Raw genomic sequence first — 19584 nt, 5'->3', positions numbered from 1 at the left:
TTCCACAATGAAGCAGAGCTGGTAAATGGCGCGTCCTGGGCCATGCACTCCCTGTGTGTGGCTTCTGGGTGGTCAGGGCCCCTGATGAGCTCTCCGTGGACAGGCCAGCTCCCTGCCCATGTGACCCTGGTTGTAAATAGGGCACCAGCAGTAGGAGGCTGACACAGGGTAGCTGGTAGTCAAGTGTGGCATTTCTAAGGCAAACAGGCAATCCAGCCATCCAGAGCATGGGCCAGGCCGCTGCCCAGCTGGCAGAAGGCAGCCTGCCCCACGCCTGTGGCCCCAAGTGCACCTCCACCAGCGAGCCCAGCTCACCACGGCCGCCTGCACTCGTGCCCCTGCCCCTGGCTTAGCTGGCTCTGGGGGCAGGTGGGAGATGAGCTTCTGATGGCCACCGTGGGGAAGCCCAGGGCCCAGGCACTTTGGGGCTGGCATGGCCGACTCTGGTTTCTCAGGCCAAGGCTTTGGCCGGCCTGGGCTGGCTCGCCTCTGCACCACTCCCTGCCCAGGGCACTGCCTATGGCCTTCAGGAAGTTGGCACATGGTGTGGGTGGAGCTGGGGAGGCTGAGGCAGCCTCCAGGGGGCCGGGGGGCAGGGTGGGGCTGCCGTGGCCTACTGTGGTCTGTTCCCTCCCCCTGCTCCCAGGCAGGAAATAACCCCGTCAGCCAGGACTGGGGCCCGAGACGGATTCCGAAGGTCCTGGCGGGCGTTTCTGCACATCTGGAGCCACGTTCTCTCTGTCGGGGCCCGAGGGAGCCCTGCGTGAGGCCGTAGCTGTTGGTGGCCAGTCTCATCCCCAGGCTTCGGGGACCAGCCTGGGTCAGGAGCGTTCTCCCAGGCGATGGTGACCGGGAGTGCTTGGTGGAGGGGCCTTTCTCAGCTGGGGCTGGGGCTGGGGGGGGCTGGAGTGGCCTTGGCAGCGTATCTGCCCTGAGGCTGCTGGACCAGGTGCACACACACAGCCCCATACTTCACATGTGCACACACACGTGTGCAGAGACGGATGCCGACACACGTGCACACGCACACGCACACACGCACACACACACTGCCCCTCGGACCCCCACCCCATGAGCCTTCCCAATACCCCCCCTGCCCGAGTGGCTGGCGGTTCCCACGTCGGGCACCGGGGCCCTGGCACCAGCTGGGGAGGCTCCGTCCAGCAGGATCCCTGCCTCCTGCTGCGAGGTGTCCCAGCTGCCTCCAGGGCAGAGGCCAGGCCCAGGGCAGGGCTGCCCCACGCTGAGCTGTGGTCTGGCCTGGCTGAGCCCGGCTCTTCCTGCCCAGCTCCTCGCCTGAGTCCTCACAAAAGCACCCCCGCCCCCATCGACAGCAAGGCCAGTGGGACACCGGTGGCGCCTCAGAGCCAGGACACGGAACCAGGGCCCGGGAGGGGGCTGGAGGGCGGGAAGGGAGGAAGGGGTGCTCGCTCTCTGCCCGGCAAGCCGTCGGGCAGACACAAGTGGGTGCCGCTGTGCCCGAGGTTCTGGGGTACGTGCAGGTGCAGGCACCCGGGGGCGGGGGCGGGGCCCTGAGGAGGGGGGGGACCCATGGGAGCCCACAGCCCCCCACACCCCGGGGAGAGAGCAGCCGCGCAAGACAAGCGACCACCCAGACCGAGGTCCAGCCAAACAGCAGCTTTATTAGTGATGCTGGACTCTTTCCATACCGTACAGCGTGCGCCCCAGTATTCCCCAGCGTTTCCAGGGAATGCCTTGGGGCGTCGGGACAATACTGTGTAGCATTTACACTGGGATGATATAAATAAAGCTTTGGTGTATAGGTTTCCAGGAGAGGTTAACACAGGTTAACACTGCGAGACGAATACTTCACACAACACCAGCTGTCAACGTGAACTGGGTTTTTGGCCAAGGGGTAACTTCTAAATGATGAGACGCTGGGGGCTGCTCCAGGCCCCAGCAGCAGGAGGGGGCGTCTAGGGCTGAGGCTCCGCTTGACCCTGTCGTTTTGCCTTCATCTGCAGGTACCGCCCTTTGCCTTCCTCAAAGCGCTTCTTCTCGTCCTCAGTCTCGGGCTGCGGACCACACACAGAGAAGCAGGCAGGTTAGAGAACCTGTGACTGCAGGCTAGTCTGGGCCCTGCCCCGCCCCGCCCCTGCCCGAGGGCACAGAGAACCCGGCCCAGGCCCCATCTTCCTGACAGCCCACAGTGAGCATCCCTCCCCATGTCACCTTCCACAGCAGGCCGAATCCTGAGCCCAGCGCCATTTTGGTAATGAACTTCAGCTGAAAATGCAGTTGATGATGAAACGTGGGAGGGGAGGCCTAAAGCAGAGCCAAGCCAGGGCAAGGAAAAGGGGGACCCGCACGTTTGCGCCACTCCCAGGGAATGCCAGCTGCTCTCCGTCTCTGCCCCGAAGGGAAGTGGGGACAAACACGGTGCTGGCTGGGTGACCTTGAGAAGGCCACTTTACTGTACCAGGAGTGAGCGACCACATTGTGGGCAGCGAGCCCTGGCCAGCACAGACGCCTAGGAAGTGGCACCTGGTGTCCTCCTCACCTCTCCTCTGCTGCTTCCTTCCTCTGAGCAACCTAAGAAGCCAGGTCCCCGAGTGACCAGCGGGACTTGGCCAAGGGCTGGGTTTTGCCCAGGACAGTCCTGGCTTGTGCCTGCCAACCCAGCAGGATGGCGAACGGTGCCCCCTCTCACTCTTGAGAGTGGCCTGGCCTGGCCGCTAAGTGGTGTGGCCCTGGCCAGAGAGGTCCACTGCGGCAGCATCAGGGGGTCACTTCCCAAGGCCCCATCTGTCCCACCGCAAAGTTCTCTCTCGCCGCCCGGGGCCAGGGATTCGGGCTTAAAGAGCTGTGCGAATTCCTCTGAGACGACACTGCCTTGCGACACTTTGAGGGTGTCTGAAAGCCAAAGAAATGGGGCAGTTGCCCTTCATCCACAATGACACCAAGCCCTAGCAGCTATTTTTGGCCCAAGGGTTTTACAGACAAATGGTATATTGGCAGAAGAGAGAACGATCAGCCAGAGGATGGAATGTCAGGCCATACCAAATACTTCCTCCCCCTCAGCCTTCTCAGAAATTGTTCTCTAAATGTCACCAGGTGTAAAGCGTCAAACCTTGCGGCTCGGAGCCAGGAGAACATTCGGGTTTCTGAAGCACTGCGACCGTGCTTCTTATAGTGGTTCTGGTTCCTGTCTGAAGAGTCTCGGGGCAGACACGGAAAATGGTGGCTTTTCCAAGACACTTTATTGAAGGCCTGCTCTGGTTTCACCTCTGGCTGACTTTTTAAAAATAAAATTTGAGGCTACTCAATTTGACTTGAAACAGCACAGGGAGATGAAATGTTCTCAGTTTCAGCAGGCATTTCTAAGCAGGCAAGACCCCCGAGTCCTCCGGCCCCTGCTGCCCAAGGCACCCCACGAACACAAGTCCACATCCTGCTGGGCCCAGCCCAAGGTTTCTGCACACATCCAGGCAGAATGTGCTAGATCGGGGCCTCTCAAATGTTCACGTACGCATGAATCACTTGAGGATCTTGTAAATGTGGATTCTGACCAGGTGGGTCTGGGGTTCAGAGGCTGAGACCCGTTTCTTTTTTTTTTTTTTCTTTCTCATACATTTATTTATTTATTTTTGGCTGCATTGGGTCTTCATTGCTGCGCGCGGGCTTTCTCTTAGTTGTGGCGAGCAGGGTCTACTCTTCCTTGTGGTGCACGGGCTTCTCATTGCAGTGGCTTCTCTTGTTGCGGAGCACGGGCTCTAGGCACGCGGGCTTCAGTAGTTGTGGCACGCGGGCTTCAGTATTTGTGGCACACGGGCTCAGTAGTTGTGGCTCGTGGGCTCTAGAGCGCAGGCTCCGTAGTTGTGGCACACGGGCTTAGTTGCTCTGCGGCATGTGGGATCTTCCCGGACCAGGGCTCGAACCCGTGTCCCCTGCACTGGTAGGTGGATTCTTAATCACTGCGCCACCAGGGAAGTCCTGAGACCCGTTTCTAACACGGGTCCAGGTGATGCGATGCTGCTGCCCGCAGAGCACTTTGGGTAGCAGGACCCTGGCCCCTCCCCATCTCCATCCCTGTTCCAAATGGGGGACAGCCAAAGCGGCCAAGAATGCAAGGTCAAGGCCACCAGGCTAGAACAGTGGGGGCTTTTTCCTCCCCCTCCCCTATATGGAACTTGCTTGGCATGGCTGAGGAGACCTGTGGCTCCCATCCACCTGCGGCCCGAAGGCACAGCCCTTCCTTAGTGGGAGGAGGGGTGTAGCCGGCCTTCCTGCATGCCTTGCAGACGACCCCATCAGTGCCTATGGGGTCCCAGAGCTGGGAACCGGGGAGGCGGGGCCTGGTGGGGCTGGCTGAGAGGAGAGCTGGAGGAGGGCAGTGCAGGGTCTGGACCACGTTCCAAGGCTCCTGCCAGCTCTAAAAACCCGCCCCTCTCCACTGGGGTTCTGGAGCAGGCCCTCCTTCTAGCTGGTGAGGTTGCCATCTCGGGGGCAGGGGAAAGAAGGCAAGGGCTTATTAGAAAGAAAAAGATTTCTCAGAAGCAAGAGAGTGTGAGCTTGGCCTGGGTAAGGCAGCAGGACCAAGAGGGGGCGGCTACCAGGCCCTCTGCAGAGCCCCCCGGAGCCAGGGCCTGCCTCGCGAGAGGGGCTTCCTGTTTCTCCAGCCCATCAGTGGTCTTGGAAACCAGCAGATGTGGGATTCGGGTGAGAACTGGGTCCCTAAGTGCCAGGGTCATCAGCCAAGTGCCCTTGGGGCTCCAGGGAGCAGGGAGGGGACCCAGGGAGGGTGGCAAACGGCCCCGTTGAGGTGCTGGCGTGAGCTCAGGAGCTGGCGTCCTGTCTGTCAGGCAAGGATGGCCCACGTGAGGCCAGGGCCTGGTGGGGGGCTGGCACTGGGACTGAGGAAGGGCTGCTGGGCCCGGGAGACGCCCAGGGAGCAGCCCACCCTCTGCGGCCACCTAGCCATTGACCCCTCGGGGCCGCCCACACTGCACACTTGGGTTCTTTCCCTCGAGGACGCACACCACCGTTCCGTTTGCGTTGACACCACTGCCTGCAAGCTTGAGGCAGGAGTGCGGGCTCTGTGGCCTCCTGCATCCCGGGTCTCTGTCTCCCAGCTCCAAAAGGGAGATGAAGACTTCTTGATGATCTGTGGCCAAACGGGTCTGGAAACCTGAACGCTAATTAGCCTCTCCCAGCTAATGAAGCACACAGGTCAAAATCTTGTAGTCAAATAAACCTGTTTCACGGTGTTTAATCAGGGCTGTCCCACAATGATTTAGCCAGGGACCTCTTTTCCTAAGGAACCTCACTCCCGTCTTGGGGGTGGCCAAATGGGAAGCGCTGCCCACCCTCTCCTGAGGTCAGCTTGTGGCACGCCCTCAGAGCTGGCCGACAGCCGTGGGAGAAAGAAGCTGGGCACAAAGGCCCACCTCACGTGTGAGCCCAGTTACACAAACGTCCAGAACAGGCAACTCGACAGAGAACACAGATTAGTGGTGGCCAGGGGTTGGGGGAGGGACGAAGATTGGCGGTGCGCTGTGTCTTTCGGGTTTTTTTTTTTTAAAGAAATGCAAGCATTTCTTTCCGTCTTCTTCTTTTTAAATAATTTATTTGTGTATTTATTTTTGGCCGCGTTGGGTCTTCGTTGCTGCATGCGGGCTTTCTCTAGTTGTGGCGAGCGGGGGCCACTCCTTGTTGCGGTGTGTGGGCTTCTCATTGCAGCGGCTTCTCTTGTTGTGGAGCACGGGCTCTAGGCGTGTGGGCTTCAGTAGTTGTGGCTCTCGGGCTCTAGAGCGCAGGCTCAGTAGTTGTGGCGCATGGGCTTAGTTACTCCGTGGCATGTGGGATCTTCCTGGACCAGGGCTCGAACCCGTGTCCCCAGCACTGGCAGGCAGATTCTTAACCACTGCGCCACCAGGGAAGTCCCTCTTTTTAAAAAATAATAAATAAATAAATTAATTAATTAATGGCTGCATTGGGTCTTGCTGCCGTGCGCAGGCTCTCTCTAGCTGTGGCGAGCGGGGGCTACTCTTTGTCGCGGTGCGTGGACTTCGCATTGTGGTGGCTTCTCTTGCTGTGGAGCACGGGCTCTAGGAACGTGGGCTTCAGTAGTTGCGGCTCATGGGGCTTAGTTGCTCCATGGCATGTGGGATCTTCCCGGACCAGGGCTCGAACCCGTGTCCCCTGCATTGGCAGGTGGATTCTTAACCACTGCGCCACCAGGGAAGCCCAGATTGTACGTTTTAAGCAGGGGAACTGTACGGCGTGTAATTATATCTCAAAAGCACCCCAGAGGTACAAGTGCCATCCTAGTTTACAGAACGTCAAAGGGAAGGTTCAGCAGGGCGGTGCCCCCACCCAAGTCCGGGCACATGAGGGAGGGGCACCAGGGCGGGGGTGATGCTCACTGAATTAAACCAGGCACTTTGCCCGCCACGGCGCCCGGGCCTGGACGCGTGACCTCCCCACAAGCACACAGACCACCCCCTGCGGGACCCTGCCCTGGGGAGCTGACCCGCTAGCTGACAACACACGGGAAGAGAGGTAGCCGACGCAGCACTAGGAACGTGACGATGGCAGGGACCAAAGACAGAGGAGAGCAGAGCGAGGTGGTCTCGAGGGCCAGGTCCTGGGGAGGGTTCCTGGGAAGGCGTGCGGGCACCACCCAGCCCATGAGAGTCTGTGTAACAACCCAGGAGGGGTCCAGAGCTGTCACGCTCCCCTCCCACCAATGAGGACGCGGGGCAGAGGCTGAGCGAGTGGCCCAAGCGACAGCCGCTAAGTGGCAGAGCCTCGGTTTGAGCTGCTGCCGCCCTCCAGACCAGCCTCTGCTGACGGGCTCTCGGGGCGGGCCTGTCGGTGGGCAGCAGGGCACGCAGTGGCCCTCCCGTGTCACCCTGGGGACCCTCCAGAATGAGCCTGGAGCCCCCTGAGCCTGCAGCGGCCCAGCGCCCGTGGCTCTTCTCCATCTGGGAGGGGACAGGCCGGGGCAGGGGTGCGTTCCTGTCCCAGCCTCGGAGCCAGGCGCCTCCCCGAGGAGCTGCCTGGGCACTAGAGGCGAAGAGCAGACAGGCGCTGCGCCCTCCCCTTCTGCCAGGTCCTGTGAGTGCCAGCGGGCCACATGTGGCTGCCTGAGCGTCCTCCGGATCTCCACACACGCGAACAAGAATGCCGGCCCTTCCATCACATTTGGGGCCATGATCCCCATGCTCCCCCCACACTCACGAGGAATGCCCTCTCTAGGTCATAAGCTCTGGGAGTGAGGGGTGAATGTCTGGGGGTAGCACAGCATCTAGAAGCCAGGGGAGGACCATGTGGGGTCCTCATCAGGGCCGGTTCTGGGGCAGTGGGCGGGGTGTCCACTTCCGGGTCGTGCCACACAGGGTGGGCGCCTCGCTTGCCTCCCCTTGTTCCACCAGGCCCTGATGTGCAGCTGTGATGAGCCCAGCCCTCTACCGGGTCACCCCAGACGACTGCAGCTACTCACCCCCTCGGCAGCCAACGGGCCACCACGTGTCCAGACGGGTGCAACAAAGGCTCTGGATTCTCCTCTCAAAGCATGACCTGAGGAGGGGCCGAGGCCAAGGTGCAGGTACAAGACAGGGTACATTCTAGTCTCTGCTCAGTGGAGGGAGGGGCCCGCCGCCCAGCACTGGGCCTCGGAGCTGCGGGCCTGAGTCTCTGATGCTCGGTATTCTGCAGCTAACTCATCAGCCAGGAGCTGCCCTCGGACAGACCCCACGCCGCCTGATGATGGGTGCACAGGCAGCTGGCCAGCTGGAGAGCGTGGCCGAGCCATTCGCAAGGCCCGGGAGGAAGGAGCCAGACGAGGGCTCATCCCTCTTCTCGCCTCTGGGGACGGCGGCCTGTGCTGCACCTTCCAGGCTCTGAGGATTCGGTGCTGCCACCCCAAATGCTGACGGCCCTCCTCACCGGCCTGCCCTGGAAGGTGCCCAGCGAGGGCACACGTTTATGAAGACAGGCCCTGGCCGCCACCCCAGGGGGAAACAGAGCCAGAGGTGAGCAGAGCAGCCTCTCTGCTCTCTGTGGAGGTGGGCGCCCTGCCCTGCTGGCTGGTGGACACTCAGTCTCCCCAGGGCCACGAGCTCTGATAAACAGCTCTCCTGGCCAAGTGACTAAGAGGGGCCACCACTTCCCTGCTGGGCACGGAGCGGACAGAACGAGACAGATGGCTCCCCGCACGCGGCCCCGCCCACGGCCCAGCTGCCGCCTCCTTGCCTCCTCGCAGCCCGTCTCCCTCCATCCGGCAAAGTAAATAAATACATAAGTTGTTGGCTGTTGCTGTTTTTAATGGGGATTGGAGGTGATGGGGAGAAGGACAAAGCTCCTCCGTGGGAAATCACATTTTCCCTCAAGTGCCTGAAGCTGTTGGCAGGGAGGAGGGCTCACGACCCTCCCCCCCCGCAAGTGGCTCTCGGCAGCCCTTCCCCCAGCCTTGGGGGGCCCCCTGTGTGTATGAAAAAGGAGAGGTGACAGCAAAGGGGCCCACAGGCCGCTCAAGGAGTGGTGACCCCTGTTTACCTGCCCGGTGGAAGGGACAGTGGAGGGGTGGTGAGGACCACAGGGTCACAGGGACCTGCCGTGTGGCCTCAAGAGACGCTGCCCACCTCCCCAGGGCCAGGTCCTCCCACCTGTAAAATGGGGTTCTCAAGGAGGTGACGTGGCAAAGGGTTTCCTGCACTGCCAGTGCGGGCTGCTCTCCGCGCACGGCAGTCACACCGCATGTGTGTGCGTGCGCACGTGCACGCTCGTGTGCATGCTCGTGAACTACTGTCATCACAAATGGCCTTAGAGGCCAAGTGCGCTCCTGTCTGCCGACCCATAGCCACTGCCCTGGGAGGAGGGCGAATGGCCCTGGGGGTCACCTTAAGGCAGCTGGGCCTTTGGAACGTCACACAGCCCCAGGGACGTGGGGGTGAGGGGAGGGTCCCAGGGCCGGCCCCTCTGTGCTCTGGGCGCCCCTCTGGCTCCCGCCCGCCCGCTGGCTCCGGGTCTCCGATGTGCAGCTTCTCTCCCTCTCCCCCCCACCCCCCGCGCTTCCTGCCAACGCTGTCTTCCGGGCTCCTGTCAGTGCAAACCAAATGTTTTCCATTTTGCATTTTCTGTGCTTCCAGAACACACATTTGGAACTTGGCAGGGAGGATGAGTGACTAAGTTCCACCCTCAGTAAAATCAAGAGCTTGTCCTTTTTGTAATTAACGAACGTCTGGTGCGAAGCGGGTTCCCAGTGGTGATATAACAACTTCCTGTGAGCCTGAGGGACACAGACCTTCTTAATTAGGAAGCCATGCGGCACAGCCTCTCCGGTCTTCATAACAGGAGACAAGAGGGATCTTGGGACAATCATGAAGGCAATTAAGACATCCTCCAACTGCTGGGGCCCTTCGGCATGGCGTGGCATGGCGAGGGGCTCTGTGCATGGGGGTGTCCAGGAGCCCCCAGCCCCGCAGGCAGCTGTGTCCCCCAAGTGCAGCTCCACCTGCAGACCCCGACCCCAGGGGTGCTGGGCTGGGAACCCGGGAAGCCGCTGTCCGGGGGCCCAGCTCCCAGCGGCCGCAGGCTGGGTCTCACCACCACCGCCACCAGCACACGCAGCCCCAAGCCTCCAATGATGGGACCGCCATGGGGAGTTGTAGACACCCTCGCCAGGGGCTCCTCTCACGCCATAGCACCAGCTCAGCCCCTGAAATCACTGCCCTCGTGTGCGGTCATGAAATTCCCCTGCGGAAGGGCCAAGAGGAGGCTACGGAAGAGGCAGGGAGCTCGGGCGCTGCCTGGGAAAGGGCAGCGACGGGTACCAGTCTCCGCTGGGAGAGGGGACACAGGCCCTGCTCACAGCACTGGCCCCTGTACCAGCTGTGGGGACATGGCTGTCCCCACCAGATGACAGCTACAAGGTCCTCGCCGCCTTTTTCTGAGCCCTTCCCAGGGGCTGGGCCCCGGCCAGGGGCGGCGTCCTCACTGCAAGCCTCTGGCCCTGCGTGTGCCCACTCGTGTCACCGTCTTCCCTGCTGTCTGTCTGAGGCCAGCACGGGGCCTGGGACACGGCAGGGCCCGGAAAGCATTTGCTGAGTGAACGAGCAAACCAACGAAGACCGCAGCAAGAAGGCCTTAATTCCAAATCAGTGTGACTGTGTGTTAGAGTCTGCTCAATGGACACATTCAGGCAACCTCTGTCCCCAAGCAACTCCAGAAGGCTCAGACCACCCAGGGGCTTGGCAGGGGCCTGCGCTGGTGACAGAGGCACAAGGTGGGGCGTCCGGCACACCTAGGCGTGGACAACCCCCTCCCGCCCCTGAGGAAGCATCTCCTCTCCTGCTGGCAGGGCCGGCATGCTGTTCTCTGATTCTGTGTGTGCACATGAGCGGGGAGATCCTTCTGCGTTCTTCCTCCCACTGCGGGGTTCTGGGGTCTGTTTCTTCCTTGCATCTTTGAGCACAGGGTTCAGAAGTGTCCCTGTCCCTGGCAGGCCTTTGCCAGGGGACTCCACGTCACCTCACAGAGAAAGCACAAGGCTGACAAGAAGCCACAGTTCTCACATGGGGGGCGGCCTTGTGGTCCACCCCAGGATACACCTGGCATGAGCTCACCCTCCTGAAAGACCCTCTCAGGTCCTGCGGCTGTGGCCCTTGCCTGGGCCCAGTGACCTTCACAGTCCTCTCCCCAGCTTCGAAGTCACCTTCCAGGGGGGCCACAGTGAATCAAGGCTGTCCTGACTCTAGCTGGGATTCTCCTCTTTCCGCTGCACCCTCTGCCCACGGGCCTCTCTTCCTGCAGCCGTGTTTCCGGCACCATCCGGGGTCAGGCCTAACAGGGCCCCTGAGAGCCTGCCTCGGGCTTTCACCTTCTATAGAAATCACAACAGCTGGGGTCACCTGGATTTGGAGACAGAGCACTGAAGCAACAAGAAGCTGATGTTCCAGAGGTAGAACCTACCAACGTTTTAACGAGAAAAAGTGTGTCATCGGTGCCTTGGGCCCTCTTCTGGAGCTGACTGTTGCACGTGAACTGAGTGTACTCCAGAGCACTGCTGTTCCACAAAGAGGCCGGCCCAGAGCCGTCGGGGACCCGGGATCTTCAGCAGACGTGAAGACTGGACGGGTTAAGAAGGTCAGAGGAAGAGTCTGGGCTCATGGCAGAGCGGAGGTGAGAGCCAGGCTGGCGGGGGCCGCACCCTCTCATCCACGCCCCCTGTGGTACCCACACCCCTGCTTCCAGGGGGAGGTGCAACTCACAGGCCGCTACAAGTTCCCAGACACCACCCATTCAGGGGACAGGAGCAGCCTCAGGATTCTGGCATTTTCCCACGACAAGGCAGACTCCCTGCTAAGCCTCCAAAGCCAAGGGAGGGAGAGAGAGGACATGGGGTCAAGAAGCTTCGCGAATATTCTAGTCCCCGACTCGCTCCTGTGGACGGGCAGCAAGGGCACAGCCTCCCTCACTGACGCGGCTCCCCGGACTCTTCCAGGAGCACACGAGTCAGTCCTGCTGTGCTCCAGTACGTCTGAGTTTCTGAAATCAGGGAGCCGGTAGAAATCATTCCAGCACACCGAATGTCCGGGACAGAGGTGTCTCCCCAAGCCGTGGGGCCACCTGGGGCCCCCAGCCCAAAACAAGCCCCATGTGAGGGCCCTCTCCCTTCCCTGGGGGCGGGACGTACACTCCTTCCGCCGGAACAGGCTGTAAAGAGCAGGGCTGGCCATGCTCGGGGGAGGTGGTGGCCGCCTCTGCTGCTGCTGCTTCATCTCGAGCAACGGGCCCTTGGGAGCATGCCAGGCCCCTTCACCGCCAGGCCCGGGCCCTAGGGTCGAGAAGCTGACCACTGCCGGAAGCCTTGGCCCCGTGCTTCCTCTTCGGTGCAAAATAGCGAGGAGCTCTCTGGTTAGATCACGGAGATGGTGCCGAGACCACAGAGGACCTGCCGGCCCGGGGGCGCTCCAGTGGGGAAACGGAGGCTCAGAGACCGGAAGGGGCTGCCATGGCCAAGGGGCTCAGGGTCTGCTCCAGGTCGACTCCATGTCAGGGCCGGCCACTGGACTCTGGGCGAGTCCCTGCCCATCACTGTCACTGTGGCCTGTCTGTGGGCTCGGACAAGCCACCCTGACACCCACCGGGGAGGCCGGTCGGCACCTCGTGAACGCTCAGCTGCCTCCCATGGGACCATCGTTGCTGTGGGCACCGTGGGCATCCACCCTGCTGACCCCCTCCCAGGAGACAGAGAATGGCCTTGGCGGGCACCTGGCCCTAGGGAGTGGGCGCTCAGGAAACCTGGTGGCGACTGGCCCTCGAGGGTGCCCTGAGGTCCGGGTGTGATGTACAGTGGAAGCAAAGCACAGAAGCACACGTTTTGCCGTGTTCTTGGCGGAGTTCCACCGGCTGCGAGAGGGAAGGCCGGCTGCCTCCCCGATCTCCTCACTGCCCCCGCTTTCATCCCGACTTGTCACTTCAGTGGCTGATGACGGAGGCCCCAGGGTCCGGGCCCCTGTCCTCTGCACGCCAGCTGTCCGTGTGGACCGGGAGGCGAGGGTCTACAAGCAGCGGCCGAGACCCCCGCGCCGCAGGCCGCTCTGTGGTTCGGGTTTTCTGGGAACCCAGCAAACCGGCTTCGGAAAGACCCTGCTCCGCTGCCTCCACGTGCCATGGCCGTGCCGCTCGGCTCGCTGGGGAAAACATTCCTATTCCAAATGACCCACAGAAGCAGCTGTGAACGTGCTCTCTCAAAACCCACGTCGCCTGCGTGCTTGCGATGGAGCCCAGGCTCCTCCCTTGTCGAGAGCGCGACCTCTCCCGCACGCGAGTCTCCTGGGGCCTCGGGGGCTGCAGCGCCCACATGTGAACCAGAGAGAACGGAGGCCGGCCTTGCGCCCAGGACGGGCTTGCTCTGGCTTCAACACAGAGTCTGTCCATCAGGTTCTCACGGTTCTGGAGACTGAAAAGGCTTCCCACACCCGGGCTGGGAAGTCGCCCATAGGAGGTGCTGGGAGGTGCTGGGGCCAGTCTGGAGCCGGGTCCCAGGGAGCCACCTCGGTGGCGTTCCCCCACGTCCCTCTGCATGGGCCACCTCTCCAGCGCTGGAAGGTGGTGTGGGTCTGTCCGCCACCCCCGAGGTCAGAGGGCACGGCCACAGGGAGGCCTTTAGAGGGAGGCAGGGCCTGGGCCTGGCTGGTTCCGCGTCCCGCGCTTGCCTCCTCTAATAAGCAGCCTGGAAGTGCCGGCAGCTGCCGGGCGGGTGCGGTGCAGTAGGCCCTCCCCAGCATAAAATATTCATCAAGAAAAACTCCAACAGCCACGCTGCCTTCCGTGTCAGCCGGGCCCTGGGGACCGGAGCTAAAAATAGACAGGAGGATAAGTGCTGACAGCAGGGGTGGGGAGGGCTGAGCCCCGACGCGGGCGCACGTGGGCTGCGAGGCAGACAACGTGGTGTCGGTGGTTCCCAAGTGAGCGCCGCGGAGGCTGGGCTGGAGGCTAGGGAGCCTGCCCCCCCCCGAGGCTATTTTTATCCACATCGGTGGGCCCCAGGACACCTCAGTGAAGAATCAAAGCCCATCTTTAATTAGCAACAATAGCCTGGATCGACATGCAGCCGGCCAGCGGGAAGATGTGGCCACTGCCAACCACCGGCCCCTCAGACCCCGGAATTCGGTCACCCTCCCTTCCCCTTCATTCAAGCAGGTGACTTTCCCCTAACCCCCTGCAGCCCCTCCTGCACCGACCCCCTGACCCCCAGGTCCCTAGGTTTCTGGAAAGGGCACAGACAGCCCCCAGGGTTCACAGACCAGCCCGGCCCCATGAGAGCGTCCCAGCTCTGGGAAGGTCACGGGCTCCTCCACAAAGGGCTCTCCGTGCGGACTGGAGCCAGGGGCCGGAGGCTCTCCTCCCTGAGCCCAGACTGCTGCCCCCCCACCCTGGCTGCGGCACTGGGCTCCCCAGCAGCCTGAGCTCTGGGGTGCGGGCAGGGCAGAGGGGGTAGCCATAGAGAGCTCCAATCAGGCCTGAGGCAGCTCCTGGGCTCCCGGGCGGGCGCACACTACAGCCGGCTACGGCCGGAATGCAGACCTTGCCGGGACACCATGTCCACCGGCATGTACTCTGTGGGAGCCTTTTCAAAATGAAGATGGTCCCGACTCCTTGGCTATCCTTGGTCTCAGGGCCATTTGGGGTGTCCCGCAGGCCCCACTCTCCCTCAGCTGATGGTAGAGGAAAGGGCCCGGACGGCCGGAAGGCTGGTCCTGGGCCGGGCCTGCCCTCTAGCAGCTGGGGGGCCTCGGGTGTGTCCCTGCCCCTCCTCTCCCACTACAAGAGGCCAGCTCGGCCCCCAGCCCTCTCAGTTCCTTTTGCTCTCTCTCTCACCAACTCCAGGCCGGTTTCCAGGCAACGGCAAAGAGTCTCTGGGTGATGGGGTGGGTGTGCGGAGTAAGGCTTTATCCAGAGAGGGGAGGGAAGGTCATCAAAGGAGGAAATATCTGAGAAACGGTGGAAGGAGCTGCTGTCGTGACCATCTGAGGGAAGGTGTCCAGGCAGAGGAACAGCAAGTGCAAAGGCCCTGAGGCGGGACTGAGTTTGGGATTTGAGGAACAGAGGCGGCCGGCTTGGCTGGACCCCGTGCCAAGGGCACCGAGGAGCTGCTGAGCAGTTCAGGCGGGAGAGGCGGCCAACGCAATTCTGTTCTGAAAAACTTGCCAGGATGCAGCGCAGAGTCAGGGTGAGGGCAGCAGGAATGGGGGAGGGCGTACAGCTTGGGGCTGAGCGGGAGAGAGGGGCCAGCCCGGTTCCCAGGCTCACCAGGAGGGAATCCACCAGGAGGAGTGGGAGTTTTGGGGGGAGGCAGCTGGGAGACAACGGTTCAGATCGGAATGTTACGTTTGAAATGCCTGCTGAGACCCTGTGGAGAGAGGCAGCCGTGGCAGCCCATATGGGAGAGTAAAGCAAGGAGGCCCGGGGCCCGGTCCCAACCACCCAAGGAGGGCAGGGTGCAGGTTGGGATCTGTCAGAACCCCGTGTTTCGGGGCCATAGGGTGGCCATCTGGACATTCAGCAGAGGCTCTCTCAGTGAGGCGTGCCAACGCCAGGGAGAGGCCAGTGAGATAAAGACGGAGAGTGTCCTTGGATCTGGCCACTCTGCTGGAGCCTGGAGGCTGGGGGGGTGGGGAGGACAGAGGTCAAGGGCTCGCCTATGTGGGGCCGGAATTCAGCATCCAGGAGGGAGATGCTGTGGGCAGCCGTGCCGACAGGTGTCCCCCAGGGGCCCTGTGGCAATATGGAGAGAGACGGAGCAAGGGTCTGGGGGAGAACGAGGGCGAGCCTGCATCTGGGGGCCAAGAGGAGCAGGCAAGGTTCCCAGAGGAAGGGGTCTGAGACCCAGAGACACGTGGCTGCGAAGGTCAAGGCAGGAGGAGGTCAGGCCTGTGGACAGAGGTCGGGCGGATGCGCGTGCATCAGCCGGGGGGCCGAGGCGGGGTGAAAGCCATCCTGCTAAGCCATCAGGATGGAGGGCGGGACAGGCACCCCGGTCCTCGTGCTCCGACGAGGCGGGCCCAGGGCCCCTCCGGGGGGGGGGGGCAGTGGTGGGAGGTGGGGAGGAGGAGGGATGCGAGGCCGGGGGCTACAGCGCTGGGGACTCGGGAGGGAGAGGCCGAGGCTGCCGGACCCTCCACCCCTCCCCAGCAGCCTGGGGTCGTACGTGGGGAGGTGACGGTGCAGAGCCTGCCTGAGGACGGTGCCCACCCTGGCTCCCCTTTCCTTCCTTCCACACGGTGGAGCCCCCCATCCTTTAAGGCCAGGTTCACCAACCCTGCCCTGTACAGCCCCACCCCACGCCGCCCCCCCCCGACTCACTGGAGCCCCAGGGTGGGGACCCAATGCCAGTGAAGAGCGAGTGGGGGGTGGCCCGCAGAGGACGGGGGAGGGACAGGAGAGGGCCCAGTGGGCAGCCGAGGCTCCTCCGGCCACGTCAGGGGCCTTGACGAGGCCAGATGGCTCCCCCACCAAACCTAGGCGCTGCCCCCGTGGGCCTGCGAGGCCCCAGAGAGGAGCGGGGCTGGGGGGTTAGCACCTCCGCGGCAGGCCAGGCGGCCACCCTCAGCCACAGCAAGGAGCAAGTGGGGGCCTCACGCCCGCCTGGATGGGGAAGTGCTCCGAAGCGCAGTATGTTTATCGTTACACAGGCCTGCAGTACATGCTCTTTGCCAGGAGGCACAGGAGCTGCGTGGGAGCAGATGCTGCAGGGGCCCTGGGAGGCTGGCGGGGGGCCTGAATCGCCCGCCAGTCGCTTCCACACAAGCGTCAGGCGCTCGAGACCCTAACCCCCGGCCCCTCCCCAGGCTTCTCGGCTCCGCACCCGCACCTCAACCACCGCCCAGGGTTCTGGCTTCCTCCTGGGCCCCTAGTGACAGACGCAGGGTCTGGCTCAAGACAAACCAGGAGCAGCCTGAACGGAGGCTTCCTCTACACCCAGGCTCCCGCGGACCGGCTGTGTGACCTTCCCTAAGTGCCTCAGCCTTGCTGGGCTGAGGGTGGCCGAGAGAAGCAGGCAGAGGACTCAGAACCGGCGGGCACAGGGCCGCCCTCCAGGCGGGGGCACTTAGCCTGTCCGGCATAGGTAAGGAATGTGTGAGGCTCATAAGCTGTCATCAGCCTCAAGGGGAATCTGGAGGCATCGTTCATTCGTTCACTCGTTCATTCCTGCATCCAACACACAGTCGCCCAGTGCCTCTGAGCTGGGCCTCCTCGCCACCCTGCCCCCCCGCGCCCCGCCTTGACGCTGGCCGCCTCGGGCTCCCTGACTCCCGGGCTCCCCGACAGCTAGCACGTGCCAAGGTGTTGGGATTACAGCTCCCACGACCGCCCAACACGGCCCCCTGCCCCACTGGCCTTCTTGAGGGCTCCTGCCCACTCCCCGGGCACCACTTCACGTCCACCCCAGGTGGAGGCCACCGGCCCAGCGCGCTCCCCCGGTTCCCCCGAGCGTCCACGCCGCCTGTCTTTCCTCCTGGGATTGGCTTCAGGCCTTGCATACAGCAGGATTCACGCATTTTCCCAACCGCACCCACTAAGTGCCAAGACTGTTCCAGCCCCAGTGAGCCGCTAGGAGCACATGTGTTCCAGTTGGTGAAGCTCAGTCCAGTGGGGGAGGGACAACCGGCAAATGAGCAGCTCCCGCAAGCCGGGGGGCTGGTGCTTTGGAGAAAAGCAGGGCAGGGACGAGGCCAGACTGTGGATGGGGGTCTGGCGTGGGGCAGGCGTGAGGGGGTGGGAGCCCCGGAAGTCTCCGGGGATTGTGGCCTTGAGCGCTGGGGGCCCGCGGGCGCCGAGAGCTGAGGAGGGGGCCGGGGGCGAGAGGGAGGGAAACCCTTACATGTTCAGTGGATCCAACCTTCTCTTTTCCAAATTAAGAAAATGCGAGTGACTCACCTGTGCCCCCCCGCCCCCCCCGCCCCCCGCAACTCCAATAGCAGCCTCTTGGGTTGTGGAGCCCAGGACAGCAGCCGAGCAAACCCTGCTGGTGGCTGAGACCCGCCAGGATCTGTGCCTGGGCCAGAGCCCCCAGCTCTGCTCCCGGTGGCGGCCGCCCACCTGCCACTGCCCTCTGCACACCCAGGGCAGAGCCTGGCTGGGGAGCCAGGGCAGGGAAAGGCCACGAGGCCCAGACGCCCAGCCCCGAGGTGCAGGGCTCTGGCTTGGCCCCATGATGCAGGACACGCAGGCCAGGGCCTCCTCGAGAGCTCACCCTGGGAGGGTCCTCACCCCCACTCCAGCGCCTGTACACGGTGCCAGGACCCGCAAGGCGGCGTGCTTATCCCACGGCAAGGAGCTCGTAAGGGGCGCCTCTCACCTTGTCTGCCCAGTCCCTCCCCCACAGTCCGCAGGGACGGGGCCTCACGTTTGACCTGCCCTGCAGCCAAGGTCTCTGGCCCCTCAGGAGCTGAGCGGACCCAGCTGCCCAGAATGGATTCATGTAGCTCGGTTTCTCCTGGGAGCCCAGCGAGCGCCGAGGGGGCCGGCCCAGCAGCGGGGGCAGCTGCCCCCAGGGACACACGTGCGGGAGGGGCCACTCACCACGAGCTGGGGCACAGGCAGAGACTTGCCCTCCTGGCTCAGGGACACATAGGTGAAGAAGGCACTGGCGGCCCGGTAGCGCTTCTGGGAATTGTCCACCACGGGGTCGGAATCCACCAAGACCTCGATCTCCATGGACTTATTGCTGGTGAAGGTCACGCGCCCAGAGATGGTGATGACACAGCCTGCGGAGCACAGACAGCGGGTCAGGGAAGCCTCGACCCAGGGCAGCCAGGCGGCCGGGTCGGGCTGGGCAGGGAGGCTGCAGAAGTCAGCAGTACCGAGGATGCTGGAAGACACTTGGTTAGACGGCACAGACCATCCTGCTAACTGCCAGGACATCACAAGGGCAGCACGTCGGAGTCCCCTGAGTGTTCACCTTTCTAGTCAGTGAGAGGGCGTTTCCTTCACTTGCGGAAACATTTAGAGCCGAAGGGATCCTGGTGGCCACCCAAGCGCGGTCTCTACTCCCCGGGAGAGGCAGCGTCTGCTGGAAGGACGCTTCCAGTCGGTCCCGCCCCTCGGGGCCAGCCCCCAACCTGCTTTCAGGTCCCTCCGCAGGTTAAGGACGAATCTGCACTGTCCATGCTTTGGCCTTACTTGTGCCACTGGAGCCACACGGCTGCCCCACCAAGTTGCTCTGAGCGCCACTAAAGAACCTTCCTCCACCCTCCCCGGCCCCCCCCCCGCCCCCCAGCTCCCTGGCTCCAGCGTTCTCGATGCTGGTCTGAGGGCAGCGTCACATGCACCGTCAGGCCAAGCTGCCACGCTGACCGTGCTCCTAAGTCCCCCTGGAGCCACTGTCTGCACTTCGGCCCACGTCTTCCTACCCTCTGGGCAGGCGGGACTGCGTCTGTCCCGTCAGGCTCCCCGCCCCGTCAGTCTTGCCCACTGGACCAGCGCTCTCCTCTGAGCTGCGGATCTGCCCTCCGACAACACGCCCGCGGCCCTGCCCACGGTCAGGGTCCCCAGGTGCTCCCCACCGTCCACACCAGCAGTTTCCCTTGTAGACAGTCACACGTTCCTGTAACACTGTCCTCGGGGTCCCGCTCTCCCTCCACCCCGCCCTAACCTCTCTGCACTCCCCATGCCCCTGGGTCCTGAACATCTACCCTAGAGCATCTCTTCTGCCCCTGCCCTCCTGGTCATGGGCTCCCAGCTACCACTGGCCTTGCCCTCCCGTCCCTCGACTTCATCTCATGGAGCCCAGCTTTTCTCGTACAAACAGAAGCAAGTTGCCTCACGGGGTAACTATGGGGCTGGCATGAAACGAGCCAGGTGCCAAGGCTCCTGCCTGGTGGCAGGAGGCATGCAGTGCGGTCATTACCGCCAGCAGTGTTGTTCTGGACCCTGATGCAGCACTAATCCTTTCCACTGACATGTGGTCAGGACCACCACCCCAAATGCAGCCTGGTTCCGGGCTGGGCTCAAGGAAATCCCTGGCCAGGTCTGACCGGTGCTGACTGCAGGGACCTTTTAACACCCCGGGAACCCCAGTGTCCCAGCTCCATGGAGACAGGCCCCCACAAA

The 19584-nt window shown here is 62.8% G+C and overlaps 1 protein-coding gene across 1 annotated transcript in view; it reads right to left on the bottom strand.

Annotated features, from left to right (window-relative positions):
- Positions 1-1623: 1623 nt before the first annotated feature.
- ACOT7 (acyl-CoA thioesterase 7) overlaps positions 1624-19584 on the bottom strand; it is a 92515-nt gene continuing 74554 nt past the window's right edge. Inside the window, exons 8-9 of the mRNA XM_082469332.1 lie at positions 18055-18239; positions 1624-2036 (exon numbers count right to left, since the gene is read on the bottom strand). Coding sequence (XP_082325458.1) covers positions 1938-2036; positions 18055-18239 — 284 coding nt within the window. The 3' untranslated portion in view covers positions 1624-1937. The remainder of the gene's footprint in view (positions 2037-18054; positions 18240-19584) is intronic.

The sequence above is a fragment of the Balaenoptera physalus genome, assembly GCF_965194825.1.
Source record: "Balaenoptera physalus genome assembly, chromosome: 1".
Classification (NCBI taxonomy): domain Eukaryota; kingdom Metazoa; phylum Chordata; class Mammalia; order Artiodactyla; family Balaenopteridae; genus Balaenoptera; species Balaenoptera physalus.
The sequence above is the reverse complement of the archived record's forward strand: the minus strand, read 5'-3'. Positions and strand labels throughout refer to the sequence as shown.